We start from the raw sequence: 23,140 nt of genomic DNA on the forward strand, positions 1-23,140 counted from the left end.
TGTGGAATGAAATTCATATTTTTCAGAATTTCATAATTATGAAACACTATTAAAAAAAAGATCTGATGTTGTATTTCAAACAGTTTTGTTATATTTCAGTCTTCTGTGTATATAAAGTGTAATATTGGGAAGCAAACTTACAAACGGAATACATTTCAACTCTATTTCTGACATGTTACAGGTGTCTTCTTTTTTTAAGACCATAACCATGTGTGTGAGGTGTATACTTTTCTTTCATATGTCTATGAAGAAACGCTCTGTTTGACCCTGATTTAACCCACTGCATAAGAAGGATAAAGGGAATAGGGTGCCATTTGGGTTTGTAACCCTTCTCCTTTCCTATAACCAGTGGAATTCTGCAGCCAGTGGTATACTACAACCAGTGGTATACTATAACCAGTGGTATACTATAACCAGTGGTATACTATAACCAGTGGTATACTACAACCAGTGGTATACTATAACCAGTGGTATACTACAACCAGTGGTATACTACAGCCAGTGGTATCCTATAACCAGTGGTATACTACAGCCAGTGGTATACTACAACCAGTGGTATACTACAACCAGTGGTAACTATAACCAGTGGTATACTACAACCAGTGGTATACTACAACCAGTGGTATACTATAACCAGTGGTATACTACAACCAGTGGTATACTATAACCAGTGGTATACTACAACCAGTGGTATACTACAACCAGTGGTATACTATAACCAGTGGTATACTACAACCATTGGTATACTACAGCCAGTGGTATCCTATAACCAGTGGTTACAACCAGTGGTATACTACAACCAGTGGTATACTATAACCAGTGGTATACTACAACCAGTGGTATACTACAACCAGTGGTATACTACAACCAGTGGTATACTATAACCAGTGGTATACTACAACCAGTGGTATACTATAACCAGTGGTATACTACAACCAGTGGTATACTATAACCAGTGGTATACTATAACCAGTGGTATACTATAACCAGTGGTATACTACAACCAGTGGTATACTATAACCAGTGGTATACTACAACCAGTGGTATACTATAACCAGTGGTATACTATAACCAGTGGTATACTACAACCAGTGGTATACTATAACCAGTGGTATACTACAACCAGTGGTATACTATAACCAGTGGTATACTACAACCAGTGGTATACTATAACCAGTGGTATACTACAACCAGTGGTATACTATAACCAGTGGTATACTACAACCAGTGGTATACTATAACCAGTGGTATACTACAACCAGTGGTATACTATAACCAGTGGTATACTACAACCAGTGGTATACTATAACCAGTGGTATACTACAACCAGTGGTATACTACAACCAGTGGTATACTATAACCAGTGGTATACTACAACCAGTGGTATACTACAACCAGTGGTATACTACAACCAGTGGTATACTATAACCAGTGGTATACTATAACCAGTGGTATACTACAGCCAGTGGTATCCTATAACCAGTGGTATACTACAACCAGTGGTATACTACAACCAGTGGTATACTATAACCAGTGGTATACTACAACCAGTGGTGTACTTTTCTGAGTAGGGCCCTGAGTTTACTGACCAGAATGTGACCTGGTCAGGTAAAACTCTAGGCTCTAGTCATAACAATGTCTTCTGGTCATCAAATCAACTCTGTGTCCTGAGTACAGAACTGCCTTTCCAGAACAGATACAATTTAACCCGTAATATCTACTGTACCTACCACTGCATAAACATAAACCACTCTCTCTGTGTTGACCAAATTTTCTCTTGAACCAGAACTGAACCATACACGGTCCACTGGCAGTACTTTTCCCAGTTTACACATTGAGGAGAGCCCATTTGATCTGGTTAAAGTGAAATAGGGATACAGTGTGGTGGGATTGTTTTCTTTTCTCTTTAAGATCTACTGTTTTATGAGTGAGTAAAACAAAGAGAAGAGAGATTCTCTCCGTCTGTCTCTCTCAGTCTCTCGCTCTCTCTCTCCGTCTCTGTCTCTCTCAGTCTCTCGCTCTCTCTCTCCGTCTCTGTCTCTCTCAGTCTCTCGCTCTCTCTCTCCGTCTCTGTCTCTCCCCCACCACAACATGTGCAACCGCCAAGTCCTGCACCTCGAGTTCATTTTAAAGAGGACTGGAAAACAAACCAAAGCAAAAGAAAACACGCTTCTCTTTCTTTTCTTACTTTCTTTCTTACTCTCCTTCTTTCTCTCCTTCTTCCAGAACGGCTACAGAAGAGTCTCAGATGTGAAGTGTTTTCCCAAACCGAGACTCAAAATAAACTGAGCTTTAGGGGTAAAAATAAAGTATTGTGTTGGCCATCAGAAACCATCCCTGAGAAGTTTATTTACCCATGGGGAACAGCAGGGGAATCTGGATTAAGGTTCAAATCCATTAACACACATTGTTTGATGCTGACCGAGAATATTTAGACTCTATTCTAAATATTCTGGGTTTATTTTAAATATTTAGATGTGAACGAGTTACCACCGGGTGACTGGGTTTGAATGTAAAAGTAGGTAGCGCTATGCAATGATATATAAATGTAGAGCCTAAATATGAAATAATACATAAACGACACATAGTCCATACAAAGACATACTGTACAAATATATGCTACACAGACACAGTGTATTATAAAGTCAGATTCAATAGACTTGAACTTGTTGAAGGCCACAGAGACACCAGTAAAAAAACCACAAACAATTGATCAACGCCTTAATAAGATATAATGGTGTTCTTGTTCACCAGCCTAGGACAGCCTAGAAGCGTGGTACACAAGGCTAAATATAATGCTAATTCTCTCACTCAACTCTTATTTATCCCTCACTCACATACAAGCACACTTGTTTGAGTGAGATTTTTTCTTCATCCATCTAAACTAAGTCGGTCTCCTCGCTTCTCTTTTGGCATTAAAGGGGCACTCCGCGATTGTTGCATACATTTTCTTTTACTTATAAATGAATGACATATAGGTTTGTTGTTGTTTGAATCCCAGATTGCCCCTTTAATATAGCCCTCACATGTTCCTAAATGCTAACTTCGCTAAGCTAGGCCCCCGACCCTTAAGCCCCATCTCTGATGTACAGTAGATGTACATCAAGCAGCCATTTCAATCAGCACATCAGAGGCCCCGGGCCTGATCTTTGACCCTGCGGCTGTCTGTGGTTGGGTCTGCCGTCAGGGCCACGATCCTCAGACAGGGCTGCTTCATTACAGGGATAATGATAATGAACGCCCGGCACAGCCCAGTGGGGTCCCCACAACAAGAGGATCATCACTCCTCTACTCCCCTACCAAGACATTCATCAGAAGACTAATGAAGGAGTGTAACCCAAAATAACCCCAAAGGAGAGGAGTACTTAGCCGCAGAGCAGACCGCCAGCCTTATTAAAAGCACCTGTTAAAATGGCGCCGTACTGTACCGTCTTGCAAGCCCTGACCCAACTTTGCTATTTTGTGATTATTTTGGTGCTTATCCGCTATCATCTCCTATGATAGACAAGAACTGTTGAACATCAAATCGGCAGTTACGAACCTCAATTCCAGCTTCAAATTCGACTTCGACTCATCGGTCTAGGCTCTTTGTGTAATTCCAACAAAATGTTTGGGCTACCGAATAGGAAACGCAGGCGAAAAAGAGGGAGAAGAGGGGGAACCCTGGCGAGATTAAGATGAAGGGAAAACCGGCCACCTCTTCCATCCATTCTATTGGCCAATGTACAGTCTCTTGATAATAAGATAGATGATCTCCAATCGCGGATTTGCGAACAAGATCCCCCTCATGGCTATCCAACTCAATGAATTCTCCATTCACCGAGCAGACAGGACATTGGATTTAGGGAAATCGAGAGGGGGGGGGGGGGTATGCCTCTTCATCAATAACAAATGAGGGGAGTGGGTCAGTCGAACACTTCAAGATCCTCATTGTCCAAATCACTAGGGACCTGAAATGGTCCACACACATGCAAACAGTTGTGAAGGAGGTTGAAATGATTTATCATGGGCCCTCAAATCCTCAAAACGTTCTACAGCTACCCCACAGAGAGCATCTTGACTGGCTGCATCACTGCTTGGTATGGCAACTGCCCTCGATCGCATGGCGCGACATGGGTGCCAACAGCCCAGTACATCACAGGGGCCGAGCTCCCTGCCATCCAGGACCTCTATACCAGGCAGTGTGAAAGGAAGACCTGGAAAATTGTTAAAGACTCCGCACGGCAAGCAGTACTGGACCATCAAGTCTGACACCAACAGGCTCCTGAACAGCTTCTATCCCCAAGCCATAAGACTGCTAACAAAACGTCCACACGGACTATCTGAGTTGTGCATTGTATTTTATTCTCTATGCACATTCTACACACACACACACACACACACACACACACACACACACACACACACACACACACACACACACACACACACACACACACACACACACACACACACACACACACACACACACACACACACACACACACACACACACACACACACACACACACACATTCATACTGACTCTATACATGCACAGACACTCACATATAATCATCATACACTGAGTGTAAAAATTATTAAGAGCACCTGCTCTTTCAATGAAATAGACTGACCAGGTAAAACCTAAGAACCCTTACTGATGTCACTTGTTAAATCCACTTCAGTCAGTGTATACAAAGGGGAGGAGACAGGTTAAAGAAGGATTTTTAAGCCTCGAGACAATTGAGACATGGATTGTGTATGTGTGCCATTCAAAGAGAGAATGGGCAAGACAAAAGATTAAAGTTCCTTTGAACTAGGTACAGTAGTACAGTAGGTGCCAGACTGCAACGCTGCTGGATTTTTCATGCAGTTTCCTGTGTGTATCAAGAATGGTCCTCCACCCAAAGGACATCCAGCCAACTTGAATCAACTGTGGGAAGCATTGGAGGCAACATTGGCCAGCATCCCTGTGGAATGCTTTCCACACCTTGTAGTCCCTGGCCTGACGAATTGAGGCTGTTCTGAGGGCAAAAGGGGGTGCAACTCAATATTAGGAAGGTGTTCTTCATGTTTTGTACACTCAGTGTATCTGCTGCTACTCTGTTTATCATATATCCTGATGCCTAGTCACTTTAACCCCATATCTACCCCTACCACTCCAGCATCCCGGCACATTGTAAATATAGTATTGGCACTAACCCTGGAACTGACCCTGTATAAAGCTACTGACCCTGTATATAGCTACTGACCCTGGAACTGACCCTGTATATAGCTACTGGCCCTGTATATAGCTACTGACCCTGGAACTGACCCTGTATATAGCTACTGATCCTAGAACTGACCCTGTATATAGCTACTGACCCTGTATATAGCTACTGATCCTAGAACTGACCCTGTATATAGCTACTGACCCTGGAACTGACTCTGTATATAGCTACTGACCCTGGAACTGACTCTGTATATAGCTACTGACCCTGTATATAGCTACTGACCCTGGAACTGACCCTGTACATAGCTACTGACCCTGGAACTGACCCTGTATATAGCTACTGACCCTGCATATAGCTACTGACCCTGGAACTGACCCTGTATATAGCTACTGATCCTAGAACTGACCATGTATATAGCTACTGATCCTGGAACTGGCCCTGTATATAGCTACTGACCATAGAACTGACCCTGTATATAGCTACTGATCCTAGAACTGACCCTGCATATAGCTACTGATCCTAGAACTGACCCTGTATATAGCTACTGACCCTGGAACTGACCCTGTATATAGCTACTGACCCTGGAACTGACCCTGTATATAGCTACTGATCCTGGAACTGACCCTGTATATAGCAACTGACCCTGGAACTGGCCCTGTATATAGCTACTGATCCTAGAACTGACCCTGTATATAGCTACTGATCCTAGAACTGACCCTGTATATAGCTACGGAACCTGGAACTGATCCTGTATATAGCTACTGATCCTGGAACTGACCCTGTATATAGCTACTGATCCTGGAACTGACCCTGTATATAGCTACGGAACCTGGAACTGATCCTGTATATAGCTACTGATCCTAGAACTGACCCTGTATAGAGCTACTGACCCTGGAACTGGCCCTGTATATAGCTACTGATCCTAGAACTGACCCTGTATATAGCTACTGATCCTAGAACTGACCCTGTATATAGCTACTGACCCTGTATAGAGCTACTGACCCTGGAACTGGCCCTGTATATAGCTACTGATCCTAGAACTGACCCTGTATATAGCTACTGATCCTAGAACTGACCCTGTATATAGCTACTGACCCTGTATATAGCTACGGAACCTGGAACTGACCCTGTATATAGCTACTGATCCTAGAACTGACCCTGTATATAGCTACTGATCCTGGAACTGACCCTGTATATAGCTACTGACCCTGTATATAGCTACGGAACCTGGAACTGACCCTGTATATAGCTACTGATCCTAGAACTGACCCTGTATATAGCTACTGATCCTAGAACTGACCCTGTATATAGCTACTGACCCTGTATATAGCTACGGAACCTGGAACTGACCCTGTATATAGCTACTGACCCTGGAACTGGCCCTGTATATAGCTACTGATCCTAGAACTGACCCTGTATATATATCTTACTCACTTTCTCGTGTTCTTCTTATTACTATTTCTTGTGTGTTTTTGTTCTCCTTGACTTTTTAATGTATTTTTATAGTACTACTGCATTGTTGGGAAAGAGCAAGCGAGAAAGGCATTTTCAATGTACAGTACTAGTGCTTGTAAGAGTAAAAAATGTAGACTTGAAACCTAAGTTGCATACTGTATATAAGTGTCTTCATTTGATCAAACTTTCCCTCAGGAAAGGGATGTAAGTTATACGATAGATTGTTATAAAGAGACTTAAGAGAAATGAATTTATTTACCGCAAATGATTCCCACATGACTTTGAAGAATCATGGTGAAATAGGAGAAACATGACTAAGACAAGCACGTTCATTTCTCCTAGAATGAGGTTGAGGTATAGTACCAGGACTCTTCAAACATCCATCTCTCTGAGTAATAACTATGATAAATACTAACTTTAATCTTCTATCTCATTACCAGAAGTCATCAATTATTCCGTTCTATAAACGTCTGGAAGATCCCCTGCTCGCAATATGACATGATTTAACGTTAGTCTCCTTGCCAGAGTTATCATTACTAATAAATCACTAAGCTTAATAGTAACGACAGAAAAAAGGATTAAAAAAAGACTGGATATTGACTCCATATGTTCCGCAGACTTCTGACCCTATCAGGCGCTTCATCTAAAGTGGAGAAATCCTTTAACTAAACTAAGAATTCAGTCTTTTAAAGTTGAAACCGCACCTTATTTAACTTATTTCACTATCCTTGTCTGTAGGCCTACTGAATCAGCTACTGACATTAGCTCTGTTCATAACCCTACAGTGCAGTTTGCGACGTCTGCCAGAAATGAACTGGGCGATACATGAGTAGCCTTATTCAGTTGTCATATATCAACACGTACGGTCGTGAATTACACTGACAGACTGTATATCGTCAGCTACTGAAGATGACTTCAATTTGTCCCCATAAAACTATTTATGACTTCTTCCCGTAAGGAATTGGTTGATACATTAAAGTATTTCCCCATTCAGATGTCATGTTGTGTTATTAACAGATAAGTTAACATGAGGCAGAGGTTGCGTCCCCCAAAATGGCACCCTACTCCCTACATAGTGCACTACTTTTGACCAGAGCTCTATGGGCATTGGTCAAAAGTAGTGCACGATATAGGGAATAGGTCGCCACTTTGGATTCAGCCAATGATATTAGAGGCTGATTCAATCTTTGTTTACACAACTACTGTGACACACATCTAACTGGAAGCATCTGTCTGTCAGCGGAATCCACCTGTTACAACCCAAATCAATATGTACAAACATTTGACTATAGGAAAGTAGTTACTGTATGTTTACATGCAACTGAAAAAATACTGAAATGTGGGTTCGATTAGTTTGAGCCCTAAGATCTAATTCCAATGAGCACCTTTGAAACAAAGTGGATATTCAAGTAAATATAGGCCCTTGCAGCACCTGCATAAAGCTTCCTATATCAAAACCATCTCGCACACTTCTCTGTGTAAAGTCTGTGTTATGAACATATCTCAATAATATACTTTTTCTTTACCAACTCCAACATTCATTTCCAAAGTTACGTAGCTCTGGTCCTGTAAAGTCATCTATCGGTGGCCCATAACCAAACAGACATTTAAACTGACAGCTTCACTGAATTAATATGAGGCAGAGGTTGCGTCGAGGGCCCATCACCTACAGAGCAAAAGCATAGGGGTTTTCCTTCCCCAAGGCAATGTTTTAAAATCATCTCAAGAAGTGAAATGCTTGTGACAGAGCCTGTTATATGAACAGGAAGGGTTCTATACAGAATAATACTCAGGCTAACCCATGATAAGATATGGCACGAAGAGAGGGATTATGGAAGACTCCCTCCTTGGTTGCCTCCCTCTGTCTCGGGTAAAAAATGCTCCTGGAGTTTGGGTTGGGATGGGAGGGAGGAAGAGGAGAGGGGGTGGATGACTTAGTAACAAGACAGTATATTCTCCTCTCCTCCTCTCGCTGCACCACCACAGTCATCTGGTTTTCAGCAGGGCTTATGAGGACCAGATGGGCTGAACCTTCTTCCCTTGGCATCCCTCGCTCTCTCTTTTTTACCACACCCCACAGATTTTGTCACTCTGTGGTCTCTGGCACAGCCGGTGGAATAGCATATCTCTGTTTCATCAGATAAAGAAAATGAGGCTTTGTGAATACAAGCAGCCTTTCTCTCCTTCTCTCGGCCCCTCTCTCTTTCTTTCCTTTCCATCTCTCTCTTTCATCCTCTTCTTCTTCTCTCTTTTCAGTGAGAGTGACCTTAATCATATTGCCATAGGAGAAGTGCCGTAAATTGATACCAAAATATAAAAAATATAAAAAATAAAGATGATTAAAGTGAGAATTCTAATTGATTTGATAAAGTATGATTAGAAAAAAATGGCTTTGACACAATGATAGAGTGCTAAGTCTTAAAATGTTAATCTACCTAGCGTTGCCATATTCCTCTACCCATCAGAATGTGAACAGCAAAGAATTCAGGGAACAAGACCTCTGCACCATAATGGAGGTAGAATCTCTAGCTAGCTGTTGAAAGAATGTGTTATTATACAAGTCTATTATAAAACCCCCACAGACACAGGGTCTTTGACCTTCCTCTCACAAAGCTAACAGTGGCTTTTATAGGATTTCTCCAGTAAGCTTTATGAGCAAATGCAACTTCATCCGCCACTATAATTTGGAGTGGGAATCTCTCCAGAAACCCTATGAATACCTCTTCTCCCCCCCCTTCCCCCCCTCTCTCCCTCCTCCCTCTCTATCCTCCCTCTTTCTTTGTCTGTTCCCCCTCTCCCCCTCTCCTCCCTCTTTCCCTCCTCCCTCTCTATCCTCCCTCTTTCTCTGTCTGTTCCCCCTCTCCTCCCTCTTTCCCTCCTCCCTCTCTATCCTCCCTCTTTCTCTGTCTGTTCCCCCTCTCCTCTCTTTCCCCCTCTAACTCCCCCTCTTTCTCTCTCTCTTCCCTCTCTCCTTCCCCTCTCTCTCTCCCTCCCCTCCCTCACTCTCCCCCCTCTCCCCCACCCCTCTCTCTCTCTCCCCCGCTCCCTCCCCTCTCCTCTCTCACCCCCCCCCCCCTGCTTTCCCAACCCTCTGGCACGGGGATCAGGTCACAGAGAGCCATGGTGTGTAAAAGAAACTGAGAGATATTAATAAAAATATGGCTGAGTGGGATGGGAGCTGACAGTGCCAGCGGGGTGCGGGCGGTTGAGGGGTGCGAGTGAGGTTTTTGGGGCGTGCCAATGATGTGGCGTGACCCAGCCCACTTGAGCGGGTTGTGTGATGTTACTTGAGCACACAGGGTTTGGGCTGTGAGAAGAGGACAGAATGCCTACCTCCCCAGTATCATTCACATCAACCCCCTCACAATGTAGCTCCAGTGTCCCCCCAAACCTCACTAATAACCCCTCCTCCCCCATATAATTCAATCTTAGTCCCCACCCCATCTACAAACCAACACACAGCCCACTGGGCAGCAAAGTATGTGAGCAGAGTTGAGCGGTCAAAAATCCTCCATTCATTAAAATCACAATTTAACCAACACCCATCTATTGTTGTGACTACCTGGACCTAACATTGAAGCCAAACCATATGTTTGAATGAAAAGTACTTTAATAAACAACATGAAAAGGTAAATGTAAGAAGCGCTCATCATTTCAAATTGTCACGTTCTGACCTTTATTTCCTTTGTTTTGTCGTTATTTAGTATGGTCAGGGCGTGAGTTGGGGTGGGCAGTCTATGTTTGTTTTTCTATGATTTGGGGATTTCTATGTTTCGGCCTAGTATGGTCTCATTCAGAGGCTAGTGTCGTTAGTTGTCTCTGATTGAGAATCATACTGAGGTAGTCTGGGTTTCACTGTTTGTTTGTGGGTGTTTGTCGCCACATGGTACTGTTTCGGTTTGTAGAGGAGGACGAAGAGGAGGAAAACCCTTACACAAATAGTCTACATGTCGTATTAAATAGCATATAAACACTCTAATAGGTCAGGAGCCAGACAGGGAGCCTAAGAATCAATGAAAATGAATTATTTAAGCTATATTATTTCAATTATTTTAAGGCTATAGCCTACAAAGAAATACTCTGTGAAGCATTTGCAAGTGCGACGCACTAGGCTGGCAGGGACATTAAGTGCTCAGCACTTCGTTATATTAAATCATTATATAATCCACAATTTGCACATACAGGCTGTGACGTACATAGAATTAAATACAAATTAAATGAAAAATGTGCCTTGGAAATAATTTTTAGAAACATGAATTTGGTCAGGGTCTGTGGCTTCAGGTTGATGCAATGGTGCCTGGAAAGCAGGTCTGAAGTGGAGAATACCCTCTCAGCGCTTGCGGAGCCAATGGGGATGCTAAATACCCTTCGGGCCACTCGTGCCAGGCTGGGTAGGGATGCATATAAAAAAATTGTAGGTAGGCCTAAAATATTTGAGGTAAAATAACCCTATCAAATGGAAAGCTCCTTGACAGAGGTAATATGCCAGGCCTATTGGGCCAAAATCAATGATGGCCTATTGTATAAATAATAGAATGACAATGAACTAAATCTGATTTGACACACTTAGCTAGTTCCCCACCTCATTCCTTTCTGTTAGCATGTGCATGTAGTAATTACACCGTCATGCTTTCAGGATATGTCTTTTCACATATGTTAGTTGTGGACATTACATCACCACACTCCCTCTCTTGGTTTTGGTTTTATCTGCCCACCTCATTCCTTTCTGTTAGCATGTGCATGTAGTAATTACACCGTCATGCTTTCAGGATATGTCTTTTCACATATTTTAGTTGTGGACATTACATCACCACACTCCCTCTCTTGGTTTTGGGCCTGATCTTTGTAAGTCTCCTTGATTTGGCACCTGTGTGTTTTATCACTTTCTTTATGAAAAGATTTTGTGAATTCCATGACAAGGGGTTATAGCAGTACACAAGTAGCGTCCTTTGGGAAAATCAGATGTAAAGTCAACTTCACATATTGTACAGACTGAGGAAGAAAGGTTAGAGGAGTTCCTTTTCAACTCTTGGATGTTATTTAGGCAGCCTACACAAATGAACATGGAAGCTGATAGATGTCTAAATGTGTTGACATGATGGCTCAACTGAATCAAACACAGCTTGTTTAAAAAAAAAGCTAAACATAAAGTAGAGGTACTGTTGGCATCTGAATGGTAGACTCCTTCTCAATGAAGTGCATTACCCCCCGTACAGCAGTAGGAGTCACTGTTCAGGCAGAAATCGTTGGACTATGGCTTGAGATTTTATTTCAATATACCACCGTATTTAGGCTGATGGCATGACGTTGAAACAATGACGCTGATTCAAACACACCATTTCACTCTCTGAAATATAAAATACAATTGAACATAATTTCAACCACCCGAATATACAGTGCATTCGGAAAGTATTCAGACCCCTTGACTTTTTCCACATTTTGTTACATTACAGCCTTATTCTAAAATTGATTAAATAATTTTTGCTTGATCAAGCTACACATAATACCCCATAAAAACAGGTTTTTAGAAATGTTGCCCAATGAGAGCCCTGGCAGAGCCCAAACAGAGCCAGTGCAGAGCCCTAACAGAGCCCTGGTAGAGCCCTGGCAGAGCCCTAACAGAGCCCTGGCAAAGCCCTAGCAGAGCCCTGGCAGAGCCCTAGCAGAGCCCTAACAGAGCCCTGGCAAAGCCCTAGCAGAGCCCTGGCAGAGCCCTAGCAGAGCCCTAGCAGAACCCTAGCAGAGCCCTGGCAGAGCCCTAACATAGCCCTAGCAGAGCCCTAACAGAACCCTAGCAGAGCCCTGGCAGAGCCCTAACAGAACCCTAGCAGAGCCCTAACAGAACCCTAGCAGAGCCCTGGCAGAGCCCTAACAGAGCCCTGGCAAAGCCCTAGCAGAGCCCTGGCAGAGCCCTGGCAGAGCCCTAGCAGAGCCCTAGCAGAACCCTAGCAGAGCCCTGGCAGAGCCCTAGCAGAGCCCTAACAGAGCCCTAGCAGAGCCCTAGCAGAGCCCTAACAGAGCCCTAGCAGAGCCCTGGCAGAGCCATAACAGAGCCCTTGCAGAGCCCTAGCAGAACCCTGGCAGAGCCATAACAGAGCCCTTGCAGAGCCCTAGCAGAACCCTGGCAGAGCCCTAACAGAGCCCTTGCAGAGCCCTAGCATAACTAAGCGTGTGTGATTGAAGAGAGGCCGACAGAGGATGAGTGTATGCGAGAGAGAAGAGAGAGAAGAGAGAAAAGAAAAGGGGCCTGTGGTTTTGGGGGTTAAACGGCTGAACATGCTCGCACATTAAGATCCATCTGATCCACGGATAACTAGAAAGGAGCACCTCTGTTTGTAATAGATCCCGGAGCGAAAAATAATCTCTCTTCTCCCCTGATCACTTCTGCCTCCTTTCATCCCTCTCCAGCTAGAAAAGCGAGGGAGGCCCATGCCAAGCGATTGGAGATTGACTCCTTTTCGCTCTGTCTTTTATTTATTTATTTCTCTCATGAAAGGGCATGGCACAGCCGCCCCTGGACACACTCATACTGACTGACACAAGAAAGCCTGGGAGGTGCCTGGGAGGTGCCATTTAGGTTTTCATTTCTGACCCCCCCCCCTATCATTTCATCCACCACACATCTTCCCAGCAGCACCACTCAGTCACTCAAATAGACCTCTCTCATGGGAGAAGCGGTGTGTGCTGTGTGTGTGTGTGTGCGTGCCTTTGTGCATGTGAGTGTATGTGTGTGGTGTGTGTGCGTGCGTGCATGTGAGTGTATGTGTGTGGTGTGTGTGCGTGCGTGCATGTGAGTGTATGTGTGTGGTGTGTGTGCGTGCGTGCATGTGAGTGTATGTGTGTGGTGTGTGTGCGTGCATGTGAGTGTATGTGTGTGGTGTGTGTGTGTGCGTGCGTGCATGTGAGTGTATGTGTGTGGTGTGTGTGCGTGCGTGCATGTGAGTGTATGTGTGTGGTGTGTGTGTGTGCGTGCATGTGAGTGTATGTGTGTGGTGTGTGTGCGTGCATGTGAGTGTATGTGTGTGGTGTGTGTGCGTGCATGTGAGTGTATGTGTGTGGTGTGTGTGCGTGCATGTGAGTGTATGTGTGTGGTGTGTGTGCGTGCATGTGAGTGTATGTGTGTGGTGTGTGTGCGTGCATGTGAGTGTATGTGTGTGGTGTGTGTGCGTGCATGTGAGTGTATGGGTGTGGTGTGTGTGCGTGCATGTGAGTGTATGTGTGTGGTGTGTGTGCGTGCGTGCATGTGAGTGTATGTGTGTGGTGTGTGTGCGTGCATGTGAGTGTATGGGTGTGGTGTGTGTGCGTGCATGTGAGTGTATGTGTGTGGTGTGTGTGCGTGCGTGCATGTGAGTGTATGTGTGTGGTGTGTGTGCGTGCATGTGAGTGTATGGGTGTGGTGTGTGTGCGTGCATGTGAGTGTATGTGTGTGGTGTGTGTGCGTGCGTGCATGTGAGTGTATGTGTGTGGTGTGTGTGCGTGCATGTGAGTGTATGTGTGTGGTAAGTGTGCGTACGTGCATGTGAGTGTATGTGTGTGGTGTGTGTGCGTGCATGTGAGTGTATGTGTGTGGTGTGTGTGCGTGCGTGCATGTGAGTGTATGTGTGTGGTGTGTGTGCGTGCATGTGAGTGTATGTGTGTGGTGTGTGTGCGTGCGTGCATGTGAGTGTATGTGTGTGGTGTGTGTGCGTGCATGTGAGTGTATGTGTGTGGTAAGTGTGCGTGCGTGCATGTGAGTGTATGTGTGTGGTGTGTGTGCGTGCATGTGAGTGTATGTGTGTGGTAAGTGTGCGTGCATGTGAGTGTATGTGTGTGGTGTGTGTGCGTGCATGTGAGTGTGTATCAGAGAATTACTGTATCATCAGTTCTTATCTATATGACATTCAGGATGAGGAACAACTGTGAAGTTGTAAAAGGTTGAACTGTAATGACATGTATGGTTGGACATTTCTATGCTTCTCACACAGCTTCCAATGCCAAATGTCTCCTGTTTTATCACAGTGACAATTTACACACATCATTATGTTATAGTAACCCAGCTTCTAGACTACAATATGGACATCATTATGTTATAGTAACCCAGCTTCCAGACTACAATATGGACATCATTATGTTATAGTAACCCAGCTTCCAGACTACAATATGGACATCATTATGTTATAGTAACCCAGCTTCCAGACTACAATATGGACATCATTATGTTATAGTAACCCAGCTTCCAGACTACAATATGGACATCATTATGTTATAGTAACCCAGCTTCCAGACTACAATATGGACATCATTATGTTATAGTAACCCAGCTTCCAGACTACAATATGGACATCATTATGTTATAGTAACCCATGGACATCTTCCAGACTACAATATGGACATCATTATGTTATAGTAACCCAGCTTCAGACTACAATATGGACATCATTATGTTATAGTAACCCAGCTTCAGACTACAATATGGACATCATTATGTTATAGTAACCCAGCTTCCAGACTACAATATGGACATCATTATGTTATAGTATCCCAGCTTCCAGACTACAGTATGGACATCATTATGTTATAGTAACCCAGCTTTCAGACTACAATATGGACATCATTATGTTATAGTAACCCAGCTTCTAGACTACAATATGGACATCATTATGTTATAGTAACCCAGCTTCCAGACTACAATATGGACATCATTATGTTATAGTAACCCAGCTTCTAGACTACAATATGGACATCATTATGTTATAGTAACCCAGCTTCTAGACTACAATATGGACATCATTATGTTATAGTAACCCAGCTTCTAGACTACAATATGGACATCATTATGTTATAGTAACCCAGCTTCTAGACTACAATATGGACATCATTATGTTATAGTAACCCAGCTTCTAGACTACAATATGGACATCATTATGTTATAGTAACCCAGCTTCCAGACTACAATATGGACATCATTATGTTATAGTAACCCAGCTTCTAGACTACAATATGGACATCATTATGTTATAGTAACCCAGCTTCCAGACTACAATATGGACATCATTATGTTATAGTAACCCAGCTTCTAGACTACAATATGGACATCATTATGTTATAGTAACCCAGCTTCTAGACTACAATATGGACATCATTATGTTATAGTAACCCAGCTTCCAGACTACAATATGGACATCATTATGTTATAGTAACCCAGCTTCTAGACTACAATATGGACATCATTATGTTATAGTAACCCAGCTTCCAGACTACAATATGGACATCATTATGTTATAGTAACCCAGCTTCTAGACTACAATATGGACATCATTATGTTATAGTAACCCAGCTTCTAGACTACAATATGGACATCATTATGTTATAGTAACCCAGCTTCTAGACTACAATATGGACATCATTATGTTATAGTAACCCAGCTTCTAGACTACAATATGGACATCATTATGTTATAGTAACCCAGCTTCCAGACTACAATATGGACATCATTATGTTATAGTAACCCAGCTTCTAGACTACAATATGGACATCATTATCAGTGGACATATTATGTAGTAACCCAGCTTCTAGACTACAATATGGACATCATTATGTTATAGTAACCCAGCTTCTAGACTACAATATGGACATCATTATGTTATAGTAACCCAGCTTCTAGACTACAATATGGACATCATTATGTTATAGTAACCCAGCTTCAGACTACAATATGGACATCATTATGTTATAGTAACCCAGCTTGGACATCATTATGACTACAATATGGACATCATTATGTTATAGTAACCCAGCTTCCAGACTACAATATGGACATCATTATGTTATAGTAACCCAGCTTCTAGACTACAATATGGACATCATTATGTTATAGTAACCCAGCTTCAGACTACAATATGGACATCATTATGTTATAGTAACCCAGCTTCAGACTACAATATGGACATCATTATGTTATAGTAACCCAGCTTCTAGACTACAATATGGACATCATGCTTCCAGACTACAATATGGACATCATTATGTTATAGTAACCCAGCTTCTAGACTACAATATGGACATCATTATGTTATAGTAACCCAGCTTCTAGACTACAATATGGACATCATTATGTTATAGTAACCCAGCTTCCAGACTACAATATGGACATCATTATGTTATAGTAACCCAGCTTCTAGACTACAATATGGACATCATTATGTTATAGTAACCCAGCTTCTAGACTACAATATGGACATCATTATGTTATAGTAACCCAGCTTCTAGACTACAATATGGACATCATTATGTTATAGTAAACCTACAATATGGACATCATTATGTTATAGTCTTCTAGACTACAATATGGACATCATTATCTTTATAGTAGACTACAATATGGACTTCTAGACCTACAATATGGACATCATTATGTTATAGTAACCCAGCTTCTAGACTACAATATGGACATCATTATGTTATATAGACTACAATATGGACATCATTATGTTATAGTAACCCAGCTTCCAGACTACAATATGGACATCATTATGTTATAGTAACCCAGCTTCTAGACTACAATATGGACTTCATTATGTTATAGTAACCCAGCTTCTAGACTACAATATGGACATCATTATGTTATAGTAACCCAGCTTCCAGACTACAATATGGACATCATTATGTTATAGTAACCCAGCTTCCAGACTACAATATGGACATCATTATGTTATAGTAACCCAGCTTCCAGACTACAATATGGACATCATTATGTTATAATGATATAACCCCCCCCCCTTGGGTTGTACCGTGTCGGAGATCTTTGTGGGCTATACTCGGCCTTGTCTCAGGATGGTAAGTTGGTGGTTGAAGACTTCCCTCTAGTGGTGTGGGGGCTGTGCTTTGGCAAAGTGGGTGGGGTTATATCCTTCCTGTTTGGCCCTGTCCGGGGGTGTCCTCGGATGGGGCCACAGTGTCTCCTGACCCCTCCTGTCTCAGCCTCCAGTATTTATGCTGCAGTAGTTTATGTGTCGGGGGGCTAGGGTCAGTTTGTTTATCTGGAGTACTTCTCCTGTCCTATTCGGTGTCCTGTGTGAATCTAAGTGTGCGTTCTCTAATTCTCTCCTTCTCTCTTTCTTTCTCTCTCTCGGAGGACCTGAGCCCTAGGACCATGCCCCAGGACTACCTGACATGATGACTCCTTGCTGTCCCCAGTCCACCTGGCCATGCTGCTGCTCCAGTTTCAACTGGCCTGGGCCCTAGGACCATGTCCCAGGACTACCTGACATGAGGACTCCTTGCTGTCCCCAGTCCACCTGGCCATGCTCCTGCTCCAGTTTCAACTGTTCTGCCTTACTATTATTCAACCATGCTGGTCATTTATGAACATTTGAACATCTTGGCCACGTTCTGTTATAATCTCCACCCGGCACAGCCAGAAGAGGACTGGCCACCCCACATATGCTCTCTCTAATTCTCTCTTTCTTTCTCTCTCTCGGAGGACCTGAGCCCTAGGACCGTGCCCCAGGACTACCTGACATGATGGCTCCTTGCTGTCCCCAGTCCACCTGACTGTGCTGCTGCTCCAGTTTCAACTGTTCTGCCTTATTATTATTTGACCTTGCTGGTCATTTATGAACATTTGAACATCTTGGTCATGTTCTGTTATAATCTCTACCCGGCACAGCCAGAAGAGGACTGGCCACCCCACATAGCCCGGTTCCTCTATAGGTTTCTTCCTAGGTTTTGGCCTTTCTAGGGAGTTTTTTCTAGCCACCGTGCTTTTACACCTGCATTGTTTGCTGTTTGGGGTTTTAGGCTGGGTTTCTGTACAGCACTTTGAGATATCAGCTGATGTACGAAGGGCTATATAAATACATTTGATTTGATTTGATTATAGTAACCCAGCTTCCAGACTACAATATGGACATCATTATGTTATAGTAACCCAGATTCTAGACTACAATATGGACATCATTATGTTATAGTAACCCAGCTTCCAGACTACAATATGGACATCATTATGTTATAGTAACCCAGCTTCTAGACTACAATATGGACATCATTATGTTATGGTAACCCAGCTTCTAGACTACAATATGGACATCATTATGTTATAGTAACCCAGCTTCTAGACTACAATATGGACATCATTATGTTATAGTAACCCAGCTTCTAGACTACAATATGGATATCATTATGTTATAGTAACCCAGCTTCTAGACTACAATATGGACATCATTATGTTATAGTAACCCAGCTTCCAGACTACAATATGGACATCATTATGTTATAGTAACCCAGCTTCTAGACTACAATATGGACATCATTATGTTATAGTAACCCAGCTTCCAGACTACAATATGGACATCATTATGTTATAGTAACCCAGCTTCTAGACTCCAATATGGACATCATTATGTTATAGTAACCCAGATTCCAGACTACAATATGGACATCATTATGTTATAGTAACCCAGCTTCTAGACTACAATATGGATATCATTATGTTATAGTAACCCAGATTCCAGACTACAATATGGACATCATTATGTTATAGTAACCCAGATTCCAGACTACAATATGGACAGAAACACAACTGAATGCAGTAATCCTTGTAGCTGTCACTGTAATATCTACACCAGACTACATACTACAACACTGTAATATCTACACCAGACTACATACTGTAACACTGTAATATCTACACCAGACTACATACTGTAACACTGTAATATCTACACCAGACTACATACTGTAACACTGTAATATCTACACCAGACTACATACTGTAACACTGTAATATCTACACCAGACTACATACTGTAACACTGTAATATCTACACCAGACTACATACTGTAACACTGTAATATCTACACCAGACTACATACTGTAGTTCTCTCACGTCACCCCGCTCCTCCGTTCTCTCCACTGGCTTCCAGTTGAAGCTCGCATCCGCTACAAGACCATGGTGCTTGCCTACGGAGCTGTGAGGGGAACGGCACCTCAGTACCCCCAGGCTCTGATCAGGCCCTACACCCAAACAAGGGCACTGCGTTCATCCACCTCTGGCCTGCTCGCCTCCCTACCACTGAGGAAGTACAGCTCCCGCTCAGCCCAGTCAAAACTGTTCGCTGCTCTGGCCCCCCAATGGTGGAACAAACTCCCTCACGACGCCAGGACAGCGGAGTCAATCACCACCTTCCGGAGACACCTGAAACCCCACCTCTTTAAGGAATACCTAGGATAGGATAAGTAATCCCTCTCACCCCCCTTTAAGATTTAGATGCACTATTGTACTGTTCCACTCGATGTCATAAGGTGAATGCACCAATTTGTAAGTCGCTCTGGATAAGAGCGTCTGCTAAATGACTTAAATGTAAATGTAAATGTAATGTAATATCTACTCCAGACTACATACTGTAACACTGTAATATCTACACCAGACTACATACGTAAAATATATCACTAGCCACTTTAAACAATGCTACCTAATATAATGTTTACATACCCTACATTATTCATCTCATATGTATACGTATATACTGTACTCTATATCATCTACTGCATCTTTATGTAATACATGTATCACTAGCCACTTTAACTATGCCACTTTGTTTACATACTCATCTCATATGTATATACTGTACTCAATACCATCTACTGCATCTTGCCTATGCTACTCTGTACCATCACTCATTCATATATCTTTATGTACATATTCTTTATCCCCTTACACTTGTGTCTATAAGGTAGTATTTTTGGAATTGTTAGCTAGATTACTTGTTGGTTATTACTGCATTGTCGGAACTAGACGCACAAGCATTTCGCTACACTACCATTAACATCTGCTAACCATGTGTATGTGACAAATAACATTTGATTTGATTTGATTTGATTTACTGTAACACTGTAATATCTACACCAGACTACGTGCACTTCAGAACATACATTAATAATAGTAGCCAAATAAAGCTGGTGGATAATGGTGTTGTTTAAAATCTATTATTGCATCTATTATCTATTCAAATCTATTAAGGCTTCTACTAAATTGCATATATTGGTCTGCAGTGTGGGAGTGGGTGGCTGTACATGTGTGTATGGCTTTGCATGAGTGTGTGTGTGTGTGTGTGTGTGTGTGTGTGTGTGTGTGTGTGTGTGTGTGTGTGTGTGTGTGTGTGTGTGTGTGTGTGTGTGTGTGTGTGTGTGTGTGTGTGTGTGTGTGTGTGTGTGTGTGTGTTTGTGTGACTCTGTGTGTGAGCCTGTGACTCTGTGTGTATGTCTATAACTCAGTGTGTGTGTATGTGACTATTTCAATGTAATGTTTGTATATAAGTTTATACTGTGCGTGTGTGTGTGTTTATGAGGTAGACTCTGGGCATAGGAAACAGAGTCAAGCAGCACATGTGATTGGAAGATCCACGTGGGTGGGCTAACACATGTGGCCTCCTGGATTAGGAAGTGGTAGGCCACATCTTTTTATTACGCAGAAGTTTCTATACCCCCCCCCCATCTCTCTCTCGTGGAGAGTCCCTCTAAATCTCATCCCCAGCCCTCAGTTGCCTCCCAGGCTCCCCATCACTCCCTCACAAACACGGACACACATGGACACACACAGACACACAGACACACACGGATTTGCACGTGAATACACACACGTTTGTTTTACCATCCTTGAGGGGACCAAACAATCGATTCCTATTTCAAATCCTTTTTTCCATAACCCCAACCCCTAACCCCAACCCCTAACCCTAATCTTAACCTTAAACCTTATTGTAATCCTAAACCAAACCCCTAAACTGAAAATAGCCTTTTTCCTTGTGGGGAGCGGTGAAATGTCCCCACTTGTCAGAATTGTTCTTGTTTTACTATCCTTGTGAGGACTTCTGGTTACCACATGGATTGTAAAACCAAACACACACACACAACGTCACAACCAACCAGAGGCCTTTTCTACACCAATGCGAGCGAGCAGAACATGTTCCGTAATATCATGTTCTGCCCAAATAGGCCAAACCCCAGGAACCCCTGAGGAACTCACTGCTTTAATTAAATATACTTTACTCCTCATTTTTCATCTCTGGTGTCGTCATTGTTGAAGCGGTGGAGTGATGCTTTCCATAGACATTACCTACTAGTCTAAGTTAGCATCCCAAATTGCACCCTATCATTCCCTACATACTACACTACTTTTGACCAGATCCCTATGGGGCCCTGGTCAAAGTAGTGCACTATTTAATGAAAAGGGTGCCTTTTGGGATTCAGCCTTAGAATATTGTATCTCTACCCACATCCCCTTGTATCAGGCTGCCAATTAAAACATGAATCAACTGTAGGGGAATAGAGTCACTTTTTTTGTAAAAAGAACATATGCTAGGACTATTTATTTACTTTGGCTCTGTTGAGACAGTGCCCGACACACAATAATAAATCAGAGAGCTGTTGGTAAATTAAAGTAATGTGATATAGACATATAAGTCACATAAATGCAATATCAGTATAACACATTGGGAACAGTTAAATGTTATATAGATCAAAGACCGTATTTATAAAGCATCCCAGAGAAGGAGCGCTGATCTAGGATCAGGTCCCCTCTCTTCATTGAATTATGATCTAAAAGGCTAAACTGATTGTAGATCAGCACTCTGAGATACTTTGTGAATACGGTCCAACTGATCTGATAGAGGTGTACTTGGGACTGATTTTACCTGGCAGTGGAAGACATACTCAGGTGTGTTCTTGTTAAACTTCATGTTCCAGACCAGAGCAACACCGTCAGGCTCGTGAGGAGCATCCTCGTTGTTGTTGTAGGACGCCACCAACAGCTCTGGGTACTGGGGAGGAAGAGGGGGGGGGGTGAGAGGACAAGATCAAATAAAATGGAGAGATCGAGGAGAGGAAGGAAAGAAAGAGGAAACAGGAATGAGAGGGAAAATTGGATAAAAGAGGATCAGGGGAGGAGGAAGAGGATGGAGAGGAGGGAGAGGAGGATGAGGAAGAAGATGGAGAGTACAGTGATGACACATACACTCACAAACATGCACTCCTTCCCTCCCAAAACACACACACACAACAGTGTTGGTAAAGTTGCACCTAAATGCTGATCCTGGGTCAGTTTTGCTTTCCCCCCACTAATTGTTAAGGTTAGCATTGCGGGAGGGGAAGCTGGTCCTAGATCTGTACCTAAGGGGAAACTTCACCCTGGTCCTTACCTGAGGGGACCAGTCCAGACAGGTAATGACTCGATGTTTGGACCAGTGCTCATCATAGAATAGCCTACTGAGGGCCAGACTGGAGCCGCCTTGTAAGTCCCTGTGGCCAATAGAAACAGGGGTCAGAGGTCACTGGGTGATGTCATTGTATGTGAGGTCAAATGGGGTTCTGAGAGGACGATGACATCATGAGGAGGGAATGTGTTTGAAGAACAAAGAGGTCAAGTCCTGATTGACACCAAAGGCATTACTCCATGAGGCCATTATCAGCTCCAAACACATGATTACACAAACCATGGTCCCTCTACAGACACACA

At 42.9% G+C, this 23,140-nt stretch overlaps 1 protein-coding gene across 8 annotated transcripts in view; it reads right to left on the reverse strand.

Annotated features, from left to right (window-relative positions):
- The window catches only part of LOC124043244 (cytoplasmic dynein 1 intermediate chain 1-like), a 157,120-nt gene that overhangs the window by 41,677 nt on the left and 92,303 nt on the right, over window positions 1-23,140 (reverse strand). For all 8 annotated transcript variants that reach the window (XM_046361614.1, XM_046361612.1, XM_046361613.1 and 5 more), the window contains 2 exons: window positions 22,824-22,923; window positions 22,320-22,445 (listed from right to left, as the gene is read on the reverse strand). In XM_046361614.1, coding sequence (XP_046217570.1) covers window positions 22,320-22,445; window positions 22,824-22,923 — 226 coding nt within the window. The remainder of the gene's footprint in view (window positions 1-22,319; window positions 22,446-22,823; window positions 22,924-23,140) is intronic.

Source organism: Oncorhynchus gorbuscha, linkage group LG09, assembly GCF_021184085.1.
Source record: "Oncorhynchus gorbuscha isolate QuinsamMale2020 ecotype Even-year linkage group LG09, OgorEven_v1.0, whole genome shotgun sequence".
Classification (NCBI taxonomy): Eukaryota; Metazoa; Chordata; class Actinopteri; order Salmoniformes; family Salmonidae; genus Oncorhynchus; species Oncorhynchus gorbuscha.